At 44.0% G+C, this 27048-nt stretch overlaps 1 protein-coding gene across 1 annotated transcript; it reads left to right on the top strand.

The window, feature by feature from the left end:
* The first annotated feature begins 350 nt into the window (after nucleotides 1–350).
* On the top strand, nucleotides 351–25630 carry KCTD9 (potassium channel tetramerization domain containing 9). Its single transcript, XM_040346104.1, has 12 exons — nucleotides 351–509; nucleotides 4075–4199; nucleotides 6174–6217; nucleotides 6458–6554; nucleotides 11593–11651; nucleotides 13197–13325; nucleotides 13397–13464; nucleotides 13759–13854; nucleotides 16814–16963; nucleotides 20234–20339; nucleotides 20476–20609; nucleotides 24526–25630. Exons 1-12 carry the CDS (start codon nucleotides 462–464, stop codon nucleotides 24640–24642), a joined length of 1173 nt encoding a protein of 390 aa, XP_040202038.1. The 5' UTR covers nucleotides 351–461; the 3' UTR covers nucleotides 24643–25630.
* Nucleotides 25631–27048: the final 1418 nt, after the last annotated feature.

Here is a 27048-nt window from a genome sequence, read left to right as displayed (position 1 = left end):
CCGCTGGGTTCTACATGTTTGCTAGACTCAGGGAAGTGTTCTCCGCCAATTCCTGTACAGTGAAATACATGTGGCGGGGATATGCTCAACCAGTCTGGAGTGGTGTCTCTGAACTATTCCGGTATCATAAAAAAAAGCTTGACCTGTGAAAATCCTTGGGTTGGAATGACCTGCCCTCATCCAACATGGCGTTTCAGGGCATTTTCTTCCCAGCCAATGGAGGTGAGGAAGAGACTCTCAAATGTATGGAAGGCGGTCCTTCGTTCTGCCACCGTGAAAAGTTTGCAGATACGCCCACCGTGAAGACATTCCGTCCCCGCCCACTCCCTGCTCTGATTGGATAATCAATGTCTCGCCGTGGATCTGGGATTGGTGGGATCGTGGAGCTGTCACGTTGCTCCGCAGCTCTCTTCCGGGTTGGCTGGAGAGGGGAGTTGGTTGGTGTGGGAAGGGACCCGAGTATGAAGAGGGTGACCCTGTTCGTGAAGGGGAGTGCTCAGACCGGCAAGGTGAGGAGGAGATTGGCAGGGCTACCTGGGTGTGGGCTCCTTCAGGTGTGGCAACTCCCAAGTATAGATACCCCAGGTGTGGGCACTCCCAAGTATAGATACCCCAGGTGTGGGCTCCACCAGGTGTGGCAACTCCCAAGTATAGATACCCCAGGTGTGGGAACTCCCAAGTATAGATACCCCAGGTGTGGGAACTCCCAAGTATAGATACCCCAGGTGTGGGAACTCCCAAGTATAGATACCCCAGGTGTGGGCTCCACCAGGTGTGGCAACTCCCAAGTATAGATACCCCAGGTGTGGGCTCCACCAGGTGTGGCAACTCCCAAGTATAGATACCCCAGGTGTGGGCTCCACCAGATGTGGCAACTCCCGAGTATAGATACCCCAGGTGTGGGAACTCCCAAGTATAGATACTCCAGGTGTGGGCTCCACCAGGTGTAGGAGTTCCAAAGTATAGGTTGTTTCAGGTGTGGGCTTCCCTAGACTTAGACTTCTACAGGTGTCCCTAATGTATTGGGTTCCCTCGGGCGGAGGGGCTATTCAGGTACGGGTTCCCCCCAGGCGGAGGGCCTTTTCAGGTGTGGGTTCCCCTCAGGCGGAGGGCCTTTTCAGGTGCGGGTTTCCTTCGGGCGGAGGGCCTTTTCAGGTGCGGGTTTCCCCCCCGGGCGGAGGGTCTATTCAGGTGCGGGTTTCCCCCCCGGGCGGAGGGTCTATTGAGGTGCGGGTTTCCCCCCCGGGCGGAGGGTCTATTGAGGTGCGGGTTTCCCCCCCGGGCGGAGGGTCTATTGAGGTGCGGGTTTCCCCCCCGGGCGGAGGGTCTATTGAGGTGCGGGTTTCCCCCGGGCGGAGGGTCTATTCAGGTGCGGGTTTCCCCCTGGGCGGAGGGTCTTTTCTAGTGCGGGTTCCCCCCCGGGCGGAGGGTCTTTTGAGGCGCGGGTTCCCCCCCGGGCGGAGGGTCTTTTGAGGTGCGGGTTCCCCCCCGGGCGGAGGGTCTTTTGAGGCGCGGGTTCCCCCCGGGCGGAGGGTCTTTTGAGGCGCGGGTTCCCCCCCGGGCGGAGGGTCTTTTGAGGTGCGGGTTCCCCCCCGGGCGGAGGGTCTTTTGAGGTGCGGGTTCCCCCCCGGGCGGAGGGTCTTTTGAGGCGCGGGTTCCCCCCGGGCGGAGGGTCTTTTGAGGCGCGGGAACCCCTAGGTGTGGGCTGCCCCAGGTATAGGCTTCTTCAGGTATAGCCTCCCCCTGATATGGGAACTCCTAGTTTTAGGCTCCCCCAGGTGTGGAAATTCCCAAGTATATATAGTATGGAGGGGGAAAACCTTAAGGCTCGGGCTTTAGAGGCATTGTAGACCACATGAAATTTGTAAAAATATATAAACTTTATTGGTACAACACATTAAAACATTTTTTTGCATGGAGCAAAGACATTGAACTTAAAAACACGTTTTCAAATATGTGTGAAATGTAGACAACATGGACATAATACTGTAAAAGTTTGTTGTTACACCATGTAGAACAAGTGAGCCCCTGTGCATCAACTCGTTTCGCTGGTTCGCTTCATCAGGACACACGCAGGGGTAGCCTGAGAGAAACAGATCTCCCGTGTCTGCATCAAAACACACACGGATGTAAAAAGATCTCCCTGGGCGGACACCGGAGAAAAAGAACCGGATGGTCTAATTCAGATACAAGTCGTTGTGAGCAAAAGGGGAGCATTTAAATCACTGTGTGTTAAATAATATATATAAGGGCCAAAAAAACTAATCGATTATGAAATGAATCGATTACCTTTTAAAACACACACATCCGTGTGTGTTTTGATGCAGACAAGTGAGATCTGTTTCTCTCAGGCTACCCCTGCGTGTGTCCTGATGAAGCAAACCAGCGAAACGCGTTGATGCACAGGGGCTGACTTATCCTACATGATGCAACAATAAACTCTTATAGTATTATGTCCATGTTGTCTACATTTCACACATATGTGAACACGTATTTTTAAGTTCCATGTCTTAGCTCCTTGCAAATTATTTTAATGTGCTGTACCAATAAAGTTTATGCAGTGGAACCTGGATTGCGAGTAACGCGGTTAACAAGCGTTTTGCAATACGAACACTGTATTTCCTAAAATCCTAATTCGGTTTGCGAGTGTTGTCTCGCAAAACAAACAGGATTCAGGCCAAAGCGGTGTGCAGTAGCGCGTTTGGCCTGAGGTGGGGGGGTGCCAGAGCCAACCGGCGCCGGAAATGCCCTAGGACAGTTCGGCTGACCCTGGAAAACCTCGGAAAGGCTCGTGAACTGAGTCTTTCCAAGGTCAGCTGAACTGTCCTCGGGCCTTTCCAGCTGTTTCCAAGGCTCTCCGGCGACCACCCCCGCCTCTGGCCGGTCCGGTCTTTAAGGGCCTGCTGTTCTTTAAGGGCCTGCTGTTCTTTAAGGGCCTGCTGTTCTTTAAGGGCCTGCTGTTCTTTAAGGGCCTGCTGTTCTTTAAGGGCCTGCTGTTCTTTAAGGGCCTGCTGTTCTTTAAGGGCCTGCTGTTCTTTAAGGGCCTGCTGTTCTTTAAGGGCCTGCTGTTCTTTAAGGGCCTGCTGTTCTTTAAGGGCCTGCTGTTCTTTAAGGGCCTGCTGTTTTTCTAGGGCCTGCTGTTTTTCTAGGGCCTGCTGTTTTTCTAGGGCCTGCTGTTTTTCTAGGGCCTGCTGTTTTTCTAGGGCCTGCTGTTTTTCTAGGGCCTGCTGTTTTTCTAGGGCCTGCTGTTTTTCTAGGGCCTGCTGTTTTTCTAGGGCCCGCTGTTTTTCTAGGGCCTGCTGTTCTTTAAGGCCTCCAGTATTGCCTGCCATGGAAGTTATTGCGGAACCAATTATTTTAGTTTCCATTGACTTCAATGGGGAAACTCGTTTTGACATGCGAGTGCTTTGGATTACGAGCATTCTCCTGGAACGGATTATGCTCGTAATCCAAGGTTCCACTGTATATTTTTACATATTTCATGTGGTTTACAATGCCTCTTAAGTCTGAACCTTAAGGTTTTCCCTCGCCGTCCTATATATACTTGGGAGTCCCAGCACCTTGGGCAACCTATATTTGGGAATCCCCGCACTTGAAGGAGCCTAAAACTAGGAGTTCCCATATCAGGGGGAGCCTATACCTGAAGAAGCTTATACCTGGGACAGTCCACACCTAGGGGTTCTTTTGGTCTACAATGCCTCTAAGTCTGAACCTTAAGGTTTTCCCTCTCCCTCCTAAGCTGCTCTCATTTACTGTTCTCTAAATTAAAATGCACCCCTCCAAAAAGAGAAGGGGGTTCAATTGCGCCCAACATGAGTGGATGATATGGATAACGAAGACCTTTCCTTTTGCTCTTTGATACAAACTCATGATCCCCCCCCCCCCCCCTCAAGGCATAACCTCCTCTACCTTCTCCTCCCACAGTCAAGATCCCAATGTTTTACCAAGATTCCTCAGTCCCTCGCTCTGTTTGATGGCCCTCCCTGCACAGAGACTCTGGTGATATCTTCCTAGCCATGTCTGCCTCTCTATTTTCTTCCCTCCTTCTAATTCCTGCCATTCTCTCCCCAACAGGTTATTGCCGTGTATGACTCGTCCATATCAGATCTTCTATCGCTCGCTAGTAAGAAGTTAGGAATCCATGCCACAAATGTATACAATGACAGAGGTGGACACATCGATGACATCGCCCTTATCCGGTACTTCCTCAAGTTTTTCGATCTTAATTTTCAGCTCACTTAAAATATTGTTATTTACAAATTTATTCAAGGAAGAGTAACTTCCTGTGATTGAGGATAAGCCCTGTACCGTGGTCTGTGTAATACACTCGGGACGTGGAGCCCTGTTGCACTACCCCGGCCTCCACTGAATCTGTACACACAGTGCATGTGAGTTGAGTACAGCTTTGCTGGGCACACACCTGAAAGGCCCCCATCACATTGGCTGTCCGATCAGGTCCTCCTGAAATATGGCAGACCTGATCGGACCCTCCAGTCTCTTTTTATGGAGCAGCAGATGTCAGCCGACACATGTCCACTGACACCCGCCGCCATTTAATCAGATCCTGTCCACCAAAAAACAGGCAGATGGTGGTCCTATTCCCCATTCATCCATCAGATGGAGACAGAGGTGGCTCGTTTCCATCTGTTTGCTCCATAGTGGAGAGCGGGACTGTGTCCATGTCCACTCTGCATAGTGGCGCGGACACGGACCTGCCATCCGCCTGTTCGGCGGAGAGATACCCGCTAAGCAAGCGCGGATTCCTATTATAGAGAAACAAGAGAAAGCAGGCGCCACTTAGTAAATTGCAAAACTTTTACTAAAATATGTAATAAAAGCACTCGCATGTCATTTTGAAGATTCAGGCATATGTGTGATGTCCTTAGCGATTCGTCTGAGCGCAGCCAATGGAGGTTCCTTCGGTCTCTGACACAGCGCTGGTGTAGTGCTGTATAGCAGATCAATCCTGCTTGGTCCTTGCAATGGTGTGGAAAGAAGGTGCACAGATGTGCTAACAGGGATGCCGGAGCGCACGCTGGAGCGCACGCTTTGGGATGCTATGGTTGCGGTGGGGGAGATGACGTCATCACCGGGGACAGCAATTGTGCGACGCGTTTCCGTGCATGTGCTGTGGTTTGATGGGAAAACAAACACACAGCGCGCACCTTTGTCAAGCTGCTTGACAAAGGTGCGCGCTGTGTGTTTGTTTTCCCATTTGTTTCGCTAAGGACATCACACATATGCCTGAATCTTCAAAATGACATGTGAGTGCTTTTATTACATATTTTAGTAAAAGTTTTGCAATTTACTAAGTGGCGCCTGCTTTCTCTTGTTTCTCTATTCTATGCACCTGGAGTATCGCTTCAGCTCCCTTGGCATGGCTGCCCGGTACCAAGAATTGTAACTCATGCAAAAAGCTCACCTAGCTTATAGGACTTTTACCAAGGACTTTGTTTTGATCCACACGGCACACCACATGCGCTTTATTGTACATTATTGTCTGCGGATTCCTATTAGCAGAGGCATCTGTGTGAAAAGGGCCAAAGGTATTAATTAACAAACCCCCCCCCCCCCCCCTTGCATTCCTAGTGATGGCGCTTGTCTCGGACATTTCCCCCCTTGCTAGGTGAGTAGTCAGACAGTGAAGGGGAAGAATGTGCTAGCTAGCCTTGAAAATCACCTAGAAAGGTGGAACAGACTGCTATGTGCACTTTGTTTTCTGGGGGACAGGAGCCACGAGGCTGGCGTTTCAGCTGAGCTGGCTTGCTTAAAGCTGTATTTCATGCTAATCTGTGGCACCACCTGCTTGCGCTCAGGTTTTTCTGCAAGCTTAAAAGAGAATTTCAGGTTTTCTGACACTTTAATCAAATCCTTTCCGGCCAGCCTGAAACTAATTAATGGCATGTTAGAATGGATTGGCGGTTGCTTAGGTTGTAATATACCTCAGTGGCTTGTGCTACGTACAATAAGCAGCAATGTGTTCCGGCCGCAGTACCAGATTTACATATAAAAGTCACCCATACCGCATCTCTGCAGGATTTCTCTTTACTTCCTGTTTCTGAACAGAAAGTGAGAGAGAACTCCCCCTAGATACAGGTTCTGATGTTTTTGTTTACATGTTCTGCAGTTATTTTTCTGTCATGTAAGACTTTTTGTGTATTTTTGTGTCCTAGTGATAACGATGTCTTGTACGTGAGCGATGGCGATCCTTGTGCAGGTGAGTTGTACACTGTGTATGACACAATTCAACTAGCAGCACACTAGAAATGATAGATAAGTTCTACATACATTTTTGTGTAGCTCTGTATTCGTAGCGCATTCTATTTTATTCGATACCAACAGAAAATAGAACTGAGACGATTTTTATGCAGGGATTTTTTGGAGTAGATATTATAGCTCAGTGTTTAGTTATTAGAATCGTACAAACGCACAAATCCATCCTTCTTTTTTTATTTAGATGATCTGGAAATGCCTTTGGTCCCTGAGCCATTAACAGGATGTCACACAGACTGGCTGACGTTAAATGTGGGCGGCAAATATTTTACCACAACACGGTAAGAATAGTGTCTTCGTACTGGTATTCAGTCAGAGATCTATACAAATTCATAAGAGGGAAGACTTTTTTTATTTTTTTTATTTTGTGTGCGTGTGCGTGTGTGATGTGTTCTTTCAGCTTAGGGCAGCACTCATAAGCATAATGCACTGGGGTGAACTGCTTCTATTGAAATGTATTGCTTTTAAAATGTACCGTATTTATCGGCGTATACCGCGCACTTTTTTGCCCTGAAAATCAGGGCAAAATCGTGGGTGTGCGGTATACGCCGATACCCGCGCCGAGTTTTGAATACTGCGCCGACATATACCGAGCGCAGTACACTCAGGTATAGTCGGGCAGTCTCGGCTCCTTCCGCGCTCACGTCCTGGACGTACAGGACGTCAGCGCGGGTAGCCGAGCATTGCCGACAATACACGAGTGTACTGCGCTCTGTATATGTCGGCGCAGTATTCAAACTCGGCGCAGGAAAAGAGCGGGGAGGAAGCCGCAGAAGGACACCCGAAGCCGCAGAAGGACGCCGGACCCGAAGAGGCCGCTGCGCAAAACACCAAAACTGTAAGTACAAAACAAACTTTTTTTCCACAGGATTCGGGGCATATTTAGGGGTGCGCAGTATACGCGGGAGTGCGTTATACCGCGATAAATACGGTATGTGCATCTCGTGTGAATGGATCCTAAAGCCTCGTACACCCGATTTTCCGACAACAAAAGTGTAATCGCAGGTTTTTTTTGTTTTTTTTCTGAAAATCTGACCGTTTGTATGCTTGTTGGATTTTCCGTCAACAAATGTTGAATTGCATGCTTTCAAATTATTCGACAACAAATGTGTGATGTCGAATTATCCGATTGTGTGTCCACGAGTCCGTCGGAAAAAAATCCAAAGTACAAACACGCATGCTCAGAAGCAATGCTAACCATAGCACAACATTAGCAGAAGTTGCCCAAAGGGTGGCGTTAAAGAGCTGAAAAACCACGTAGTTTCGTATTTGTTGGCTGAGAAAGTTTTTGCCATCTGTATGCAGAACAAGTTCACGGCCAAGGCCCTTCGGACAAAATTCCACGGCTTTGTCCGATGGAAATCCGATCGTGTGTACGAGGCTTTAGTGTTGCCAAACCCAAAGCAGTAAAATCAGTCTGTATGTGCAGAATCCTGACACTGTACTCACGATCCACTGATCAGGGTTGCAATTCTTTCCAGGTTCCTGCAGGAAAAAAATAGATGCATCTTTTTTTCCTGCAAAAATCTGCATTTATTGTTTTCTTGAAAGGTGAACTTATCTTTTTATTTTTTATGCTATTATTTGGAAATCCAACCAGTATCCACTGACATGTCTAGTAATGCATGTTAATCTCAAAATCGTCACCCAGACCTGAAGACTTTAACAGAGCCTGTGATAGTTGTGTAGTTTTTCATGGTGGGCTGGTGGCAGACTCTGATTGGACAGTATCCATGCAATTGCTCAGCAAAAAGTATTTGGGCTATATATATATATATATATATATATATATATATATATATATATATATATATATATATATATATATTATATTATATTATATTATATTATATTATATTATATTATATTATATTATAATTTTTTTTCTTCTTTACATATTTGTCACAATAAAAATAATTTGGATTATCAAACTATTTTTAATATTGTGGAAGAAAAAATAAATCACGCTTACCCTGTGACCATTCAATATTGAGTTGAAATAAATAAATGAGTGGTAAACTAACAGTTAATCACCATTGATAAAACTAATAAATATCCCATTTATGAAAATTGTGATACATTCATTAAAATGAATACAATAGAATTAAATTGAAAAAAAGTTCTCAACAGTGTTAATTGTTGAAACCAAAAAAAATGTGTCCATGAAAATTTAATAATTGGTGTAATATATTAAAAAAATCAAACTGAACACCAGTGCTCTGTGAAAGAAAGTCCATATGATTGTGAAATGTCATTTACAAAAGCAACCGTGTTGAATCCACCACCAATTGGCAGAAATGACTTCTTACCAGCTTGCCACGATCCCCCCCATAACAGAGGATCAAAGAATGTCTGCAATCGGCATTCTCCAGGAACCAGCAAACACAAGCACGGATCCTAAGCAGTGACTCTCAACCAATGAACCATCAGCAGATGCACGCGATACATAAGATATAAATGCTCCATATAGTGCATTAACGTATCATTTTTTTTTTCATTAAAAACATAGTATTTCACTCACAATTATGCAGTTTAAAAGAAGCCTTAAAGTCTGGTGTGCCGGCCGGTGCAAAAACGGACACCCGTTCCGGGAAAACATATGGAGCATGTGGGGACGTCAGCGCATCGCTACGCCCGTTTCGTGAAAACTCACTTCGTCCAGGGGCACAGGCGGCGCGCTGCGTCACCTCTATTTTTACTTAAAAAACAAACCAAGCCTTGTTCTGGGCCACCACCAACCAACGGACATGCTCAGTACCATGAAATTTGGACTTTAACCTGGAACTCGGCTGCAATATGGATGCTGAGCAAATGGTCTCTATTGGGATGGAGATGAGTGGCTATTAACTAAGGCTTGTGCTTATGGATATTTGCATCCACACTCTACATTAAAAACGTGATGTACATTCTAAAGAAATGTAATTACTAATCCTAAAATAATTTTATTTTATTTGAAACAACATAACATGTTGTCAGTATTCGCACAAATGCATCGGAAATAAACCCAATGCTTACAAGGTGACATACTCAGCCCTTAGGCAAAGGCGGCACCTAGTGGACAGTAAACATATTGTCTCTCCTACATACTCAAACCAAACCCCTAATCCACTCGCATGGTGGCAGATGGAATTTTTAATACTGCACAAATATAACTTGAGTAAATAGAAAATCCAGTTTTTAAATGATGATTTTGTTTATTGATCGGTTAAGGGCCGCCCACATACATGTACTGTGGCAGGGTGTCCCTTAAGTGCAATATCGCTTACCTGTACGTGATCATCTTCGTTGCCTCTGGGGCACGCACGCGTGTGCTGCCAAAGCACCGCTTTCTCTGTCATTGAACACAATTGGCGGGTCCAGTGAACGAAATGTCCGCCAGGAACCCAGTGGTTAATCGTAGAGAGGCAGAATGGCAGTTTCTAAACAAGGTAGACCTCCTTTCTGCTAGAGAGGAAAATGGAGATCTGTTTTCCTTTAGTCAAAGCGATCCCCTTATGCCCTGTACACACGATCGGTTCGTCTGATGAAAACGAACCGATGGATTTTTTCATCAGATATCCGATGAAGCTGACTTTCATCAGTCTTGCCTACACACCATCAGTTAAAAATCCGATCGTGTCCAACGCGGTGACGTAAAAAACGACGTTTGGAGAAAAATGAAGTTCAATGCTTCCGAGCATGCGTTGACTTGATTTTGAACATGCGTGGATTTTTGACCGATGGATTTCCCCACAGACGATTTTTTTTTTTTTTTTTTTTTTTTTTTTAACCATACGAAAATTTTAAAACCGGTTCTATTTTTTTTTTTCACTGATGGGGGGGGGGGGGCTGATGGGGCCCACACACGATCGGTTCGTCCAATAAAATCGGTCTGTTTTCATCAGACGAACCGATCGTATTTACAGTTAGAAAGTGTGTGTGTGTGTATATGTATATGTGTGTGTGTGTGATATATATATATATATATATATATATATATATATATATATATATATATATATATATATATATATATATATATATATATATATATATATATATATATATATGAACATGTTTAACCCTTTGATAGCCCTTGATGTTAACCCCTTCCCTGCCGGTGTCATTTATACAGTAACAGTGCATTTTGTTTTTTAGCAACAATCACTTTAATAATGTCACTGGTCCCCAAAAAGTGTCACTTGGTGTCAGAGTTGTCTGTTCTGCTAAAAATTGCTGATTGACTTCTTTACTAGTAAAAAATAAAAGTCTCTAAATCGTAATAAATAAATGTAAAAAGGAAGTTAAGGGAACTTTAATCAGAAAATGAAGTGCTGCTAGGTCTCTTCAGGCTGGCATCCTTTGCAAGTATAACTATGTAAAACATTAAAAATAAGTGCCTGTTCTGTTTAAAATGCAGTAATGCCCTGCCTCACCCTGCTCTGCACATGCTCAGTTGCTCTCCATTTTTAGGCACCCTGAGTTTGTAGAGGCAGATCTGTTAAAAGCCTTAAAGCGGAATTAAACCCTCCTATCCTTTACAGCCAAGGAAGCTGCTTCTGTTTGATCTGCAACTGCCATGGTGCTGCACATGTGATCAGCTATGACACCATCCATTTGATGGTTTGACGGTTTGGTTGAGGACACAAGCAAATCAAATTTTTTTGGAACTGGTAAATCGATAGGTTTAGTATCACTTGATGATTTACAGCTGGGGCTCTGGGCTTCAGCAAAATGGCAGCCTCCAACAAGAAGAAACTGGAGCAATGCTGGAGGCAATTTAGAGCGCACACTATTTTGGTAGTATAATTATTAATGTATGTTCCTTGCTAAAAGTTTAAGGTACGCTTTAAATACGGTTGCAAAGGTCATGTAAAGCATCTCCCAGTGGCAGACTATAGACCAAATGGTAGAGCTGGGCAAAGAAGGCTAATTCTTGCATCAACAATTAGGAAAGCAAAATCCGATTTCTTATATTTTGCATTCTATAATGTTTAAAGCGGAGTTCCAGCCTTTTAGTGTTTATTAAAAGTCAGCAGCTACAAAAAGTGTAGCTGCTGACTTTTAATAAACAGACACTTGCCTGCTCCACGGTCCAGCGACACGGCCGCCAGGAGCTCCTCTACCCCCCCCCCCCCCTCTCTGACCGGCGCCTCCATTCATAGTGTGGGCACCTGGCTGTGACAGCTTTCGGCTTCATGGCCGGGTACTCACTGCAAATGCGCGAGTCACGCTGTGCTCTAGTCCCACTCCTACCGAAGCCGAATCAGATACACTTGCATTGTTTTGCACAAATAAATTTTCTAATCATCGTTTGTCTTTTTTCTTTAATCTCTATAGGTCTACCCTTGTCAGTAAGGAGCCTGACAGCATGCTATCGCACATGTTCAGTAACAGAGGTTTGTAGTGCTCTGTGGAATGTTGATATAATAAACCTGTTTCTGTAAAGTAAGTCATACTGTCCTTTTATTTTGGGGCGGTGTCGGAGACATGCTTATGCAAGCCTCTACTATTTGAAATGGGCCAAGATATGTCGTCCTGTAGAACTAATATCAGTTTCCTGGTTGTCAAAGACCTCATTTTAGCCATGTTGACAGAGGAAATGTATCTGTATTTTCCGTCTAAGATGGGGGTCTCTAAACCTTTCTGGGCCAGTTTACTCTTCTCGCAGGTTTTATGGGTTCAGGCTGTGGCCAGTGAAAGGAGAAAATTAACTAATGTCATTGGGAATAAAGAATGTGTCATTTGTTTTAGTGGGAGGAATGGTGCCCCCATTGTTGGTATCAGTGGGAGGAATGGTGCCCCCATTGTTGGTATCAGTGGGAGGAATGGTGCCCCCATTGTTGGTATCAGTGGGAGGAATGGTGCCCTCAGTGTTGGTATCAGTGGGAGGAATGGTGCCCTCAGTGTTGGTATTGGTAGGAGGAATGGTGCCCTCAGTGTTGGTATCAGTGGGAGAAATGGTGCCCCCAGTGTTGGTATTAGTGGGAGGAATGGTGCCCCCATTGTTGGTATTAGTGGGAGGAATGGTGCCCCCATTGTTGGTATTAGTGGGATGAATGGTGCCCCCATTGTTGGTATCAGTGGGAGGAATGGTGCCCTCAGTGTTGGTATCAGTGGGAGGAATGGTGCCCTCAGTGTTGGTATCAGTGGGAGGAATGGTGCCCTCGGTGTTGGTATTAGTGGTAGGACTATTGCCCATCATTTGGTTTAGTGGAAGGAATAGTAGTGACCCATTGTTGGTATTAGTTGGAGGAATAGTCCCCCATCTTTGGTGTCTGTGCCCCAAGGGCCAGATAAAGGCAGGCAAAGGCCCATATCTGACTCCCAGGCCACAGTTTGAAGACCACTGCTATAACGGGGGAATTGATTATAGATTTGATTTGGACTGCTTCAACCCTGTGACCAATGGTGTTCTCGGAGGGGGAAACCAACTCATCTATTAGCATCTACTAAATAAGAACCTCAAACATTGGGCGGAAGGGGAGAGGCTTGGCTCAATTTTCAAAGAAATGTGATGCAAGAAATGCAGGACGATCCTGGTCTCCTGAAATGACTCTGTCCTGGTTGTTATGTTGTCCACGACACTCTATGGGATTTATTTACAGACCATAAATAGGCTGTTCACTTTGCAAGGAAAAGTTCCCCAAGCTTGGTAAATGCGGTAAAAAAAATCACTTTGCAAAAAATACCCAATCACAAGCAAGGAAAAAACAAACAAAAAACATTTATGCTTGCATATTTTTTGACGTTGAAAGTCAGCAGAGCGTAATGTCTTCCCTAAGCTAAAAGAAAATGTCCTTGTATAGTAAAAATTTCCCTGCAAGCAACCCCTGTGTGTCTAAGTCACTGAATCGGAACACACATGCAGCTGGCGAAGTGATATTTCACCATTTTGGTGTGGCTTGTGCCCATCATTCATTGTACGGTCTTTGTTTCCTTAGATGGCTGGGGAAATAAGAGGGATCACAGAGGAGCTTTTCTGATTGACCGCAGCCCAGAATACTTTGAGCCAATCCTGAACTACCTGCGCCATGGTCAGCTGATTGTCAATGATGGGGTCAACTTGTTGGGTGAGCTCTGTGAAGTAGGCTTGTATGATCATTTGTATCTTGCAGAAGAATTTAACCCGGTTTTCTTACAGGGGTCTTGGAGGAAGCCAAGTTCTTTGGCATAGATTCCCTGATTGAACACCTAGAACTGGCAATTAAGGTAATGGACCTGCTTATTGTGGCATTATGATCAACTTTTATGCATGTTAAATGTTGGATGTTTTGACTAAACCTTTTTATCTGACCATATTTGCAAAATTTTCCACTTTTATCACTACCTGGTGACCGTGTCCGTAACCTGCTTAGAGTTCTTCACAAAACATCAGCGCTATGGACATCATTTGAGGGAGGACCGGCTTTCGCCATATTTCCCTTTTTGTAGTGAATGTTTATATTAGAAGCATGATCCCGTTATGCCCGGTGCCTTCAGCTTTGTCACGTTTTTGTACTGTAGAATTCACAGCCTGCTGAGGACCACTCCCCTATATCCCGCAAGGAGTTCATACGTTTTCTTCTCGCAACCCCAACCAAATCAGAACTTCGCTGTCAGGTGAGTTGAAGGCATTAAAGAAACTTTAGACTTTATATATATATATATAATGTATATGTATGTGTGTGTGTGTATGTATGTATGTGTGTGTGTATATATATATATATATATATATATATATATATATATATACCCTGCTTTAAGTACACTCACTTTACATACACTCGCGAGTAAGGACATACCTGTGAGTGTATGTAAAGTGCCTTACAAGTACTGTACAGACATTTTGCAGTCGCAGAAGGAGCTGAAGCTCAGAGAGCATAGCCCGTCCTTTTCCAGTGTACCCCTGACTCCTCCACTGCAGCCCCTGAGACCTCAACTACAGTCCCTGACCCCCCACTACACCCTAGAAGTGAAAAAATGTATTGTTTCACTTTAAGTACATTTTCATTTTACATACATGCTCTGGTCCCATTGTGTACTTAAAAGTGGGGTATGCCTGTATATAATCTCTATCTATATTTTTATGTTTTCTTTTATTATTTTCTTTTTCTTTTTTTATCCTTGTTTGAAGAGGCTTAAGACCCGGACCAATATGCAGTTTAAGGACCTGGCCCCTTTTTGCGATTCGGCACTGCGCTGCTTTAACTGACAATTTGCGCGGTTGTGCGACGTGTCTGACAAACAAAATTGGCGTCCTTTTTTTCCCCACAAATAGAGCTTTCTTTTGCTGATATTTGGCCTCTGCGGTTTTTATTTTCTGTGCTATAAACAAAAATAGAGCGACAATTAAAAAAAAAAATGCTATATTTTTTACTTCTTGCTATAATAAATATCCCCCAAAAATGTATAAAAAAACATATTTTTTCCCCAGTTTAGGCTGATATGTATTCTTCCACATATTTATGGTAAAAAAATCGCAATAAGTGTTTATTGATTGGTTTGCGCAAAATTTATAGCGTTTACAAAATAGGGGATAGTTTTATAGCATTTTTATTAATACATATTTTTTTTTTTTTTTACTACTAATGGCAGAGATCAGCGATTTTATTTTTTTCGGACACTTTTGACGCCTTTTTGGGACCATTGTCATTTTCACAGCGAACAGTGCTATAAAAATGCACTGATTACTGTGAAAATGACACTGGCGGTGAAGGGGTTAACCAGTAGGGGCGCTGTAGGGGTTAACTGTTCTAAAGGGAGTGTTCTTACTGTGGGGGGGGCGTGGCTGTGCGTGTGACGTCACTGAACGTCTTTCACCAACACAGGGAACAGAAGATCACTGACAGCCGCACTAAGAAGAACAGGGAAGGTTTGTTTACACTCACCTCTCCCTGTTCTTCCTCTCTGTGACCCGATTGCGGGGCATCTTAAAGGGGACGTACCTGTACGTCCATGTGCCCAGCCGTGTCATTCTGCCAACGTAAATAGTCGTGCGGCGGTCCTTAAGCGGTTAAAGAATATGTAAACACAATATTTCATATTCCTGATATGTGTCTGCTGTACCGTGTTTTTGTGTAAAAACGTCTCCTGTTCTTTGTATTGCACCCTTTGTGTGAAATCACTGGTGTCCCTCTGCTTTCCTATTAAAAACTGACCATGCTAAGCAGAACACAGCGTGGTCAGTTCTCTAGCTATGCTGGTAACTTGGGCTGTCCTTCTCCAATGGTCAGACCTGTCCTGAGACCCCTCCCCTGTACATACATTTACTGGGAAGCTCAGAGTGCTGTTGCTTCTCCTCCCCCCAGCTCTTATGCAACTGAGAACAGAGAGAATGTGATCACTTATAAGATAGGGGGAAAAGGGGTGTTTATAATGTGTTTGTTTTTTGTTTTGTTTTTTATCTTGCACAAATGTTTTGCCTTTTCATTTCTATATTAAACTGAATGAGTTGTTTTACAATCACTTTAAGGGCTCTTTCACACATGCTTGTCCATTTTCACGGAATCTGCTTGCTCAGTAGGGATCGCTCAGTTGATCCCCGCTGAGCCGGTGGATGATAGGTCAGTCTCTGCTCTCTGTGCAGGGACGGACCTGTCGGAGCCCTGCTGTCCAGGCAGATCAATTTTCATCTGACCTGATCAGCCAGATGGATGGAAAATAGGGTTTCCATCCCTCTGGAATGATCGGATGTCACCGCTGACGTCTGTTGCTCCATAGAGGTACATGGAGCGTCCATTCAAGTCCGCCTGAAAAACGGAATGTGTGAAAGGGCTCACACAGATGCGGAGCAAACTGATGCGATTTTTTTTTTTTTTTTTTTTTTGACAGGTGCAAATTTAATGTGATTTCAGAGGGGACTGTGCATAGCTGGAGATTTAATTTGCACTCCACCCACACTAAAGTGGCACAGGACCCCTTTTTTTTTCTTTTTTTTTTTAACCAGATCAAAATTTCTCCACATCAAGGTGAACAGCCTTCATTAAAAAAAAAAAACATGTATTTTCATATGACATGCGAATCTGTGTCTTTCGGGTTGCATTTGATTTGCATCAGGTGTGAATTGGGCCTAAGCCATCCTGTAAAATCTCTAATGCGGCATGCACACGGTCGGAACTTCCGACAACAAATGTTCGATGTGAGCTTTTGGTCGGATATTCCGACCGTGTGTATGCTCCATCGGACATCTGCTGTCGGAATTTCAGACAACAAATGTTTGAGAGCTGGTTCTCCATTTTTCCGATGCCAAAAAATTCTGATCGTCTGTATGCAATTCCGACGCACAAAAATCCTGCGCATGCTTGGAATCAATTAGACTTCATTTTTCTCGGCTCGTCGTAGTGTCTGAGGGAAGAGAAGTCTGTTTAGTACTGACACCATTTAAGTTATAGTAAACCATTCCCAAACTTTTTTTATTTAATATCCTTTGTGATTTCGTCAGCCAGCCCCAAACGTAACACATGCCTTATTAATAAGGTAAAGTGCGCCATAAAAAACAAAGTGATGAAGGACGTTGCATGTATACTTGTCTTTAATTTTTTTTTTTTTTTCTCATCTCTGTCTGACCTTCTTTTTACAGGGTCTTAACTTTAGTGGAGCCGATCTCTCCCGCTTGGACCTGCGATATATAAACTTCAAGATGGCAAACTTAAGTGGCTGCAACCTAACTCAGGCCAACCTATGTGGGTCTTGCCTGGAGCGAGCAGACCTGTCGGGATCTGTTCTGGATGTAAGGATGGGTCTGAATAACTGTAGAAGCACATGGGGGGGGGGGGAGAGAGTGTCTGTCTGTAATATATTCTGTCCATTTTTTTTATGTTCAGTTTGGTTAAAATTTTTTTGTTAATTTCTCATCATACTGCCACATATGACCTGTCTATTTTTTGTAAATGCATTTCAATGCAGTATGATTATAACATGTATGGTCGCTATAGTGCCATTACTTATGAAGTCCCTTTTAGAGGTCGACCGATATGGGTTTTTCTCTGGCTGATGCCGATGCCGATATTTAGAAATCGGGGCGGCCGATGGCCGATATATGATGCCGATTTATGTGGCCGATATTTTAGGCCGATTTTTATTTTTTGTGGCACTGGCTCGTGGCACTGGATGCCACTAATTGGCACTGGAAGAGGGCACCAGCAGAAGGCACTTATTGGCACTGGCAGGTTGCACTGGATGGCACTGAAAGATGGTACTAGCAGATGGCACTGATTGGCAGGTGGCACTAATTGACACTGGCAGGTGGCACTGGATGGCAATAGTTAGCACTGGTTGGCATTGGATGGAAGGTGGCACTGGTATTGGCACTGGATGGTGGCACTGGATAGAAGGTGGCACTGGATGGTGGCACTGGATAGAAGGTGACACTGGTATTGGCACTGGATAGAAGGTGGCACTGGTATTGGCACTGGTATTGGCACTGGCAGGTGGAATTGGCAGATGGCACTGGACGGCAAGTGGCACTTATTGGCACTGGCAGGGGGCACTGGTGCAAAAAAAATATAGTGTCACCACCCTCAGTACAACAGACCCCCTCTCCCTTCAGGATATATCGGTCGACCTCTAGTCCCTTTTTCATCCATAGTATCCAGTCAGGCATTGGTAGAACTGAAGCACAACTGAAAATTCTCAGTAGACCTACCTTGGCATCAGACAGCACCACAATGCCTTGCAAACATTAAATCAGTCTAGCAGTCATGCACCTCACCCATACCCCCACCTTCTGCTACACATCTTTTTGTGCAAGGTTATAGTGTTATTAAACCTTCATTAGGAAACCTAAATCTAGAAGCATATCCCATCTACTTTCATCCTTGCTGTCTATCTGTGCAGGCCATCATTTCTGCAAACGGATCCAAGAAAATGTGTGTGTCCTGCATTAAAGTATTTTTTTCTTCTCTTCATTTTGGATAGAATAAGCATGGGTCCATACCCCTGTCACTTTACTTTTTGCTATCTGTGTCCCATTGGGGAGATTTGGGAAATTTCTTGGGAACCCCCAGATCACCAGAACTAGTGTCCTTATTGGAAGATTTTTCTTCTATCACTTTTCCGGATTTTGGATTTTTTACTTTTCACTATCGATGATAATCATAAACCAGACAAAAAGAGAGAACAAATCTCCCTAATGGGGGCACAGATGGCAATAAAAACCTAATAGGTGTTTTAATCCCTGTGCACTCTATCCAAAACAAAAATAAATGAATGCGTTTTGCCTTTAGTTATACTTAAATGCTGCCTTGCATTGGAAAGCGACACAGAGGGAGTGATATTGGAAAGTGCATAGATGACACCAACTTTCAAGATTACAACATCGCCCTTATTTGAGTGACTGAGCCTGTGCTATAACATTTAAAAAATATATTAAAATTAAGGGATTGTGGCTACAAGTGGGAGGTTTCCACATAATTGGGAGGGGGGGGGGGGCAGGACTGCTTGGAAGGTGGCTAAGGTCTGGGCAGGACTGTCCCAGAAAGTGGCTGTGATCTGGATAGGACCTCTTGGAAGGTGAGTGTTTTTTAAGTGTGGGTGAGGGGTGACCGGGTCTCGGGTACGGGGATGAATATGTTGGCAAGCATGAGAGAGGAGTGAGTATTTGGGGATAAGTTGAGACAAATTCTGAATAGGTAAACTTCAATTAGTGGACCTAAAGGGAAAATTATTTTATTATAAAGGTTTAAATTTCGTTGTAATGGCTGAAGGTTTTTTTACCTTCATGCATCAATGCATGAAGGTAAAAACTCCAGTGTGCAGCTCCCCCTTATACTCGCCTGAGCTGGATCCAGTGATGTGTACGAGAGGAGAAGCTCTTCGGGTCTCTGCCTCCTTTATCGGCTAAGAGACAGCAGCGGGAGTCATTGGTTCTCGCTGGTGTCAATCGCAGGCACTGTGGAGGGAGTGGCACATGTGTCCCCAGAGCAAGCAGCTTGCTATGGGGGCACTCGGCAGAGGGGAGGAGCCTGGAGTCCTGGCGGAGAACCTTAGACGAGAAGTATCTGGGCTGTTCTGTGTAAAACTATTACATAGAGCAGGTAAGTATGACATGTAATACAGGCATACCCCACTTTTAAGTACACAACGGGACCAGAGCATGTATGTAAAACGAAAATGTACTTAAAGTGAAACAATACCCTTTTTCACTTCTAGGGTGTAGTGGGGGGTCAGGGACTGTAGTGGGGGTGTCAAGAGCTGTAGTTGAGGTCTCGGGGGCTGTAGTGGGGGTGTCAGGGGCACACTGGAACAGAGTGGGGTATGCTCTCGGAGCTTCAGCTCCTTCTACCAAGGCTGCAAAATGTCCGTACAGTACTTGTAAGGCACTTTACATTCACTCGCAGGTATGTCCTTACTCGCGAGTGTATGTAAAGTGAGTGTACTTAAAGCGGGGTATGCCTGTATTTAAAAAGCAAATGCTCACTCTTTACAAACAAGTTAATACTACTCTAACAGTTTTTTTATGCTGCTTATGTATCGAAGCATGACTGTGTCCCAAGCAGCAAGTAAAGGGGTGGAGCCTGCCTTTGGCTGGTAGACCCGCCCACTTGTCCGCAGCTTGGGACAGTCATGGGTTCCTTCATTGTAGCAAGTCATAGCTACCCTATACAACCAGCTGTAGATGGTGCTGAGGTGATGTTCGGTAATACGATTGCTGAGCCTAGGTTCACACTGCTGCGAATTCAAAATCGCGGTAAAATGCGCGATTTTACCGCGATTTCGCGGCCGCGATTTGCCGCGATTTCGGCCGCAATTTAATGTAAATCGCGGCCTGAAATCGCAAAAAGTAGTACAGGAACTACTTTTTGAAATCGCAGATGCGGGGTCGCACTGATTAGGACAGTGCCATTGCCGACAATTGCCGCCGATTTGAGATGCGATTTGACATGTCAAATCGCATCTCAAATCGTTCCAAATCGTACCCAGTGTGAACCAGGGCTAAAAGCCTGAAACTGAATTGTGTCCTCTAGTAAATACAACTTAATTGTTCCATTTACTTTTCCAGGGAGCCAATTTGCAGGGTGTGAAGATGCTGTGTTCCAATGCAGAAGGAGCCTCCCTGATAGGATGTAACTTTGAGGACCCATCCGGCCTGAAAGCCAATCTGGAAGGTTAGAGACAAAACATTAATACAATTGATAGTATAATAGATAAAGTAAATACTTCACTGCTGTTTCATAAAACTATTTTTATTAGAGTCAGAAACTTACTTTTCTGTTTTTTCTTTCTTTATTTTCCTACCATTAGGAGCTAATTTAAAGGGTGTTGACATGGAGGGCAGTCAGATGACTGGAATAAACTTGCGGGTTGCAACCCTGAAAAATGCCAAACTGAAAAACTGCAATCTACGTGGTGCTACCTTGGCAGGAACGGACTTGGAGGTGAGAAGTTCATACATGTACTCTTTATGGCCAAAAGTTTGTTGGACATCCCATTCAAAAACCATTGACATTAAAGCGTATCTAAACTTAATAACAAAATGTAATAAATTGTGACACGCCAGTCCTTAGATGTAATGTCTGCATTCATTTTTCTTTTCAGGATATTTTTACATTTTTATTTTAATTTGGTGACCGTGCCAGTACACTTTTCCTGTAGTATGACCATGCTCCCTCACCCTTCTGTATTAGGGCAACAGTACCTTGACCCTCTCCCATTCTCCAAAACATAGATGGGCAGGGTTCTTTAGTCCTCAGTGATCGCTTAAGCCCTGTACACACGATCGGTCCATCCGATGAGAACGGTCTGACGGACCGTTTTCATCGGTTAACCGATGAAGCTGACTGATGGTCAGTCGTGCCTACACACCATCGGTTAAATAACCGATCGTGTCAGAACGCAGTGACGTGAAACACAACGACATGCTGAAAAAAACGAAGTTCAATGCTTCCAAGTATGCGTCCAAATTGAAAAAAAGTTGGTGTAAATTGCGCTAATCAAATAAATTAGTAAACCTGACAGATCAGGAGTGCATGTAAAAATGCAAACTAAAAAGGTAAAGCTGCGGTTAGCAGTGTCATATAAACAAAGTAACAATGTGAAAGAAAAAATTAACCGCGCTAATGATCAATAAATAGTAACCGTGAAGGTACGTATATAAATTGTACAGATGTAACAATAAAATTAGTGGAAAAAAAATCGATCAACAGTGAATAAAGAATGAACTAGATAATTGTCCATAAACACAAACAAAGCCCCTGTGATTCAAACTGGGAGGGCTAGTGAAATTTCAAAATGAAAGTTAAATAATAAAGTCCAGAAAAGAGACATTGAGATTTGACTGGTGCAGTCAAATCTCAATGGATCAGGAAAAGTGATTAATACTGATGTAACATGCAGCTGAAGACCTCCACCACACGCATATGCAATTCTGCTTACCAGATGGAAATGGTCTCTGGGAGGAGACCAAAAACAGCATGTAGTAATTGACAAACAGCTAGGCTTGGTGAAAGAGGAGGGCAATTCAACTCGGATCATCCAGCAATGGCTCCAATAGCAATGGTCACATAAGCATAAAAAGAGAGATGCCTCGATAGTGTAAAATCATTTAAAAAAACTTTTATTGTACAAAATGCCCTTTGAGAAAGTGCTTTGCCACGAAACTAGTCAGGGCGTACCGAGTGGCACACTGCCATCACTCCATTGGACTGCTCAATACTACATGGGTTACCTGCATGCCGCTGGCCAGAGCTGCAGGTTTAAGGCCTTTTTTTATGCTGCAAAATGTGAGTACTTCTTATTAATTTTTGTACAATAAAGTTTTTTTAAATGATTTTACACTATCGAGGCGTCTCTCTTTTTATGCTTATGTGGCCATTGGAGCCATTGCTGGATGATCCGAGTTGAATTGCCCTCCTCTTTCACCAAGCCTAGCTGTTTGTCAATTACTACATGCTGTTTTTGGTCTCCTCCCACAGACCATTTCCATCTGGTAAGCAGAATTGCATATGCGTGTGGTGGAGGTCTTCAGCTGCATGTTACATCAGTATTAATCACTTTTCCTGATCCATTGAGATTTGACTGCACCAGGGTGGACGTCTCTTTTCTGGACTTTATTATTTAACTTTCATTTTGAAATTTCACTAGCCCTCCCAGTTTGAATCACAGGGGCTTTGTTTGTGTTTGTGGACAATTATCAAGTTCATTCTTTATTCACCGTTGATCGATTTTTATTTATTTTTTCACAAATTTTATTGTTGCATCTGTACAATTTTTATATACGTACCTTCACGGTTACTATTTATTGATCATTAGCGCGGTTAATTATTATTTTTTTTTTCCCAAGTATGCGTCGACTTGATTCTGAGCATGCGTGGATTTTTAACCGATGGACGTGCCTACTAACGATCGTTTATTTTTCCATTGGTTACATTTAAAACAAGATTGCTTTTTTATAACCTATGGGGCCCACACACGATCGGTTTGGACCGATGAAAACGGTCCATCAGACCGTTCTCATCGGTTTAAGTTAACCGATCGTGTGTACGCGGCCTAAGAACAATTGGTTAACAGTCAGCACAGGCAAAGAGCACAGAAAATTGTTGGCTCACACGATTTCTGGCAAGGTCTTATCAGTTTCTTTCCCTAACTTATTAAAAATATATCTTAAAGCACTTTAAATGATATATTTTACAGACAAAAGGGCAGCAAATAAGAGAAGTTAATTTTTTGGGGTGTACATGCACTTTATTAAAGGCTCAAGTTCAGCGTTCTGTGCAGGTCGCTCAAGTTTCTCCATACCAGACTTTTCAAACCATGTCTTTATGAAGCTGGTTGATCAGAATGGGGTAAAGGGGAGTATAAGCGGTGAGGGGCTATGGGAGTATAAGCGGTGAGGGGCTATGAAAGGTTCACAGTGGGGTTAAAAAAAAAAAGGGCATTGGGTGGAAGGAGCCTCAGGGCATCTTGGAGCCAATCATGGTAGCTCCTTCTGGGTAAGCCGCTGCCCACTAGCCTCCATGTAACTGCTGGGGTGGGACACACGACCTTGGCCCCAGCTGACCAGGAGATGGAGGTTCTTGCAGTCCAAGCTGGCTATTCTTCTTCCAGGGACCAAGGGTGGTCTCCACCTTCGTCTGCCTTGCCTGATGCTGATCTCCAGGCTTGGCGCATTCCTTCACTGCTCCAATTATCATAGAACCCCGATCTGTATTTAATTTATGTCCTGCCAACTGAAAATCTGTCTAAGTCACAGGACTACCCACTGAATGATTCCTTTGCGAACATATGCAAGTTAGTAGGGGCAAGAACACTGCTAATTGGCTGTCAGTGGTCACATGGTGGCCCTTGTCTCACTCCTCCCCTCTATGTACCCTCCCTCCACTTACTCTCACCTCAGCTGACGTCTTAAAGTATAGCTTAAGGGGAAGCTTTTATAAAAAAATATGTGGATAGAGTGGAGAGGGATTAGAATGCTTGTCAGTTTTTATTGCTGTCTGTACCCCTGTTAACCACTTGCCGACCGGCTCACGCCAATATACATCTGCAAAGTGGCATGGGTGCGCAAAACGACGTACCCATACGCCGCTGTGTCATCCGAGGCTAGCTGGTGCGCGCCTGCCGCAGGAGGGTGCCCGTGGCCCGCGATCGTGGCACGGAGAGGCAGAATGAGGAGATGCCTGTACTGCACTGTTATCAGCTGACAAGATGTCTAGCAAGATTAACAGATATTTTTTGCTCTTCTCAAACGGGTATAATACACTTTTTTAATAGTAAGTGTATGTAACAGATCAAGAAGAACCACTAAGTGAGATTCAGTGTTGGGCCCAGTTCTCATTATTGCATAGCGGGAACAAGTGTTTTTGACATGCGATTCTACGTGTCGCTTAGACCTGTGTGCATTTGTTGCCTGAAAAGAAGCTCCTGCTCCCTTTATGGGCAACGATCTTCACGTGATTTGTGAAGGCGCACAATTGCATCGCGTTCGGGGTGCCATTGAAGGATAATGGCACTCAAATGCGTGCAGCGATTGCCATGCGATTAGGGATCACGATTCTGCCCATGATCCCAAATTCTGAAATGTGAATGGGGCTTTAGGGTTTGTATACACTTTAATCAGTTTTTTTTTTTTTGTGTTTAGTCCTGAGAAAAATTAATATACAGACACACACTTCACATGCCTGAACGGAAGATTGCATCTCGTTGGATGTTCTGTAGATTAAACTGAGTGGATTTTCTGGTTTTAGCGCTGCTGCGGGTGTTTTTTTCTGGGTAGTGTTGGCAACGTTTTGTATTCTTGTACTTGCTTTCTGATACAAGTTACTTGTATTTTTCTACCTCTTCTTTCTTTCCCAACAGAACTGCGATCTGTCTGGTTGTGATCTCCAAGAAGCGAACCTTCGGGGATCCAATGTAAAAGGCGCAATATTTGAGGAGATGCTTACACCACTACACATGTCGCAGAGTGTCAGATAGACTCTGACATGGAGGAAGGCTCTGCGCCTCTGATTGCTGGCATACTGGAGACGCTCTGCCTATTGCCTGTACTGCCAAGGCAGACCTATAATCTCTATACCGTAACCGCCTACTTTAATCTCTTGGTAATGTGCACAGAGGACACGTGTTCACTGTGTTGCATACATGTAGCTCTTATTATATACACACAAACCTGCTTCAGATTTATGGCATAAGAGAACTGGAGCAATTTGCACGCCTCTCCTGTGGTATATTAGGATTGCGGTAGTTGTACCAGACTGGCAGGATGGTGTGGTACGGTATCTTATCGGACTGCCAATAAGGCCTGATCAATATCACTGACATATAAGACAAGGGCTTGAAGATAATGACTGTAGTTTTACTCCTTGCATATACTTTACTTGACAGCTGCTGGTGGAGTTTAGAGGTGTTTTCTATTGGCTGTCACATGGTCACCAGACTACATTGTGACCATTCTAAGGTTTGCCTACAGAGCCCACGCAAACCTTTAATCTATGCACACGTAATTCAAATTGTGTAGCACAAATTATGGATGTGTATAAGAAGGTGTTGAATAGCAAGCTGGCAGCTGTGGTCTTAGACCAGTTTTGGGAAGCCTTTGTCCCTCTGCCGTACTACAAGTCCCAGCAGGCACATTAAGGCTTTGTTTATCAGCTGCTAGAGGGTCATATGTTGTCCATGCTGTACTTGACTGAGTAGGATTAGACTGGCTACTCCATCCCATGTAGCCCATATCGGTGATAGATTAGACCTGTCATATCTGTCTAGTCCTTTGTCCTGAGGTCCAGTCACTTATCACAGAGGTTTCTGGGCCCGCTGCAGGTCAGGGGTTACCGAGTGCCTTAAAGCAACTGTCCCAGCTGCTTCTGGAGTTATTTAGTTATGCAAATGACAAGATGAAGTGCTGAACTGTTACCCCCTTTCCCTCGATCTATATATACAATAAATATTTTTTGATTGATTTTGACTGACTCTATCTTATTTATAGTCCATGTTTTTGTCACAACTCTGTATTTCAGGTATGAAATATTTGGACCCTTCCCCACTCAGTAAGGGAAATTCCACATTCTTTTCAAACAAAACGGAGCGTGTCAAAGCTCCATTTTGTAGTGTGTGTGTGTGTGTGTGTAATATAAATATATATAGATAGAAAGTGAATGAATGAATTTAAAGTGGATGTAAACCCACTCTCATCCTTTCTAAACTACTGCCATAGTGGTGATCTATAAGGATATACAAGCCTCCTGCATGCATCCTTACCTGTCAAATGTCTCCCCTCTGTCTGTTATAAGAACTGAAAAACTGCAGATTCTGTGGGTGGGTCTGTTGTCTGGAGCTCTGTGGGTGGAGACGCCATGTCAGTAGACTCCCCGCCCACCTCTACACTCCCCTTGTCAACATGCATTTTTTCCTGTGTATTCCTTACACTAAATTCTGCGATGATCACTAACATCCAGTCAAAATCCAGAAAAGTAACCACATGACTTCAGAAAAGGAGTGGGGGTGGGAATTAAAAAATGTCGGTCTCAGGCTAGTGCATGAGATATGTAAATAACCTGTCACTCACAGCAAGGGGGAAGAATGGACAAATGTTTTCTCCTGTTTGTCCGTTTATCTCACTGAAAAAAGAAAAGAGGATTGCTCAGAGCTGGATTAACTCTTTGTGGCAAGATTGGGCACAGATGATGGGGAAACCTTTTATACTCTACATTGTGACCGCAAAAAAAAAAACAATTCGGGTTTACATTCACTTTAAGTCAGCATAATAGCCAGGGTAATTGGAATTGAAAAAGTACGATGACTATGGCAGAGTATTAATTGTGTGCAGGAAGATGTGAATCAAGCCTAAGGCCCCTTTCCCATGGGCTTTGTCTGCTTTATTTAGCTGAGAATTGATGAGCAGATCCCCTGTTGAATCTTCACTGAAGGGGACAGATGTCTTTCCCCTTTTTTTTTTTTTTTTTAATCTAATCTTTTTATTTTGAAGATAGAATTTCCATACAAGAAAATTAAGCAAACGCCTAGCCCGGTGACCATTTTACATGTGGATGGACCCTCTGCACACTGCTATACACCCTTACCAACAAAATATGCCATGAAAAACAGGGATTTTTGGTTCACATATACCGTATTTATCGGCATATAACATGCACAAGCTTATAACACGCACCTTCATTTTGAGGGAAGTTTGAGGAAAAATATTTATTTTTGAAGCAAAATAAGGGCCAGTGCCCATCCATGCAGCCTGATTAATGCCCATCTGCAGCTTCATAATTGCCCATCAATGCGGCTTGATTAATTCCCATCTGCAGCCTCCCCATTGCCATGAATGCAGCCTGATCAATGCCCATCTCAGGGACGGGGGCGGGATGAACGCTGTCAGAT

Source organism: Rana temporaria, chromosome 3 (genome assembly GCF_905171775.1).
Source record: "Rana temporaria chromosome 3, aRanTem1.1, whole genome shotgun sequence".
Classification (NCBI taxonomy): domain Eukaryota; kingdom Metazoa; phylum Chordata; class Amphibia; order Anura; family Ranidae; genus Rana; species Rana temporaria.
The sequence above is the reverse complement of the archived record's forward strand: the minus strand, read 5'-3'. Positions and strand labels throughout refer to the sequence as shown.

Excerpts from the sequence above, each read along its gene's own strand:
- KCTD9 (XM_040346104.1), top strand. The coding sequence starts at position 462 with ATGAAGAGGGTGACCCTGTTCGTGAAGGGGAGTGCTCAGACCGGCAAG. Across the intron at positions 13,326-13,396 it reads TGATGGGGTCAACTTGTTGG|GGGTCTTGGAGGAAGCCAAG; the intron begins GTGAGCTCTGTG and ends GTTTTCTTACAG. Across the intron at positions 13,855-16,813 it reads AATCAGAACTTCGCTGTCAG|GGTCTTAACTTTAGTGGAGC; the intron begins GTGAGTTGAAGG and ends TTCTTTTTACAG.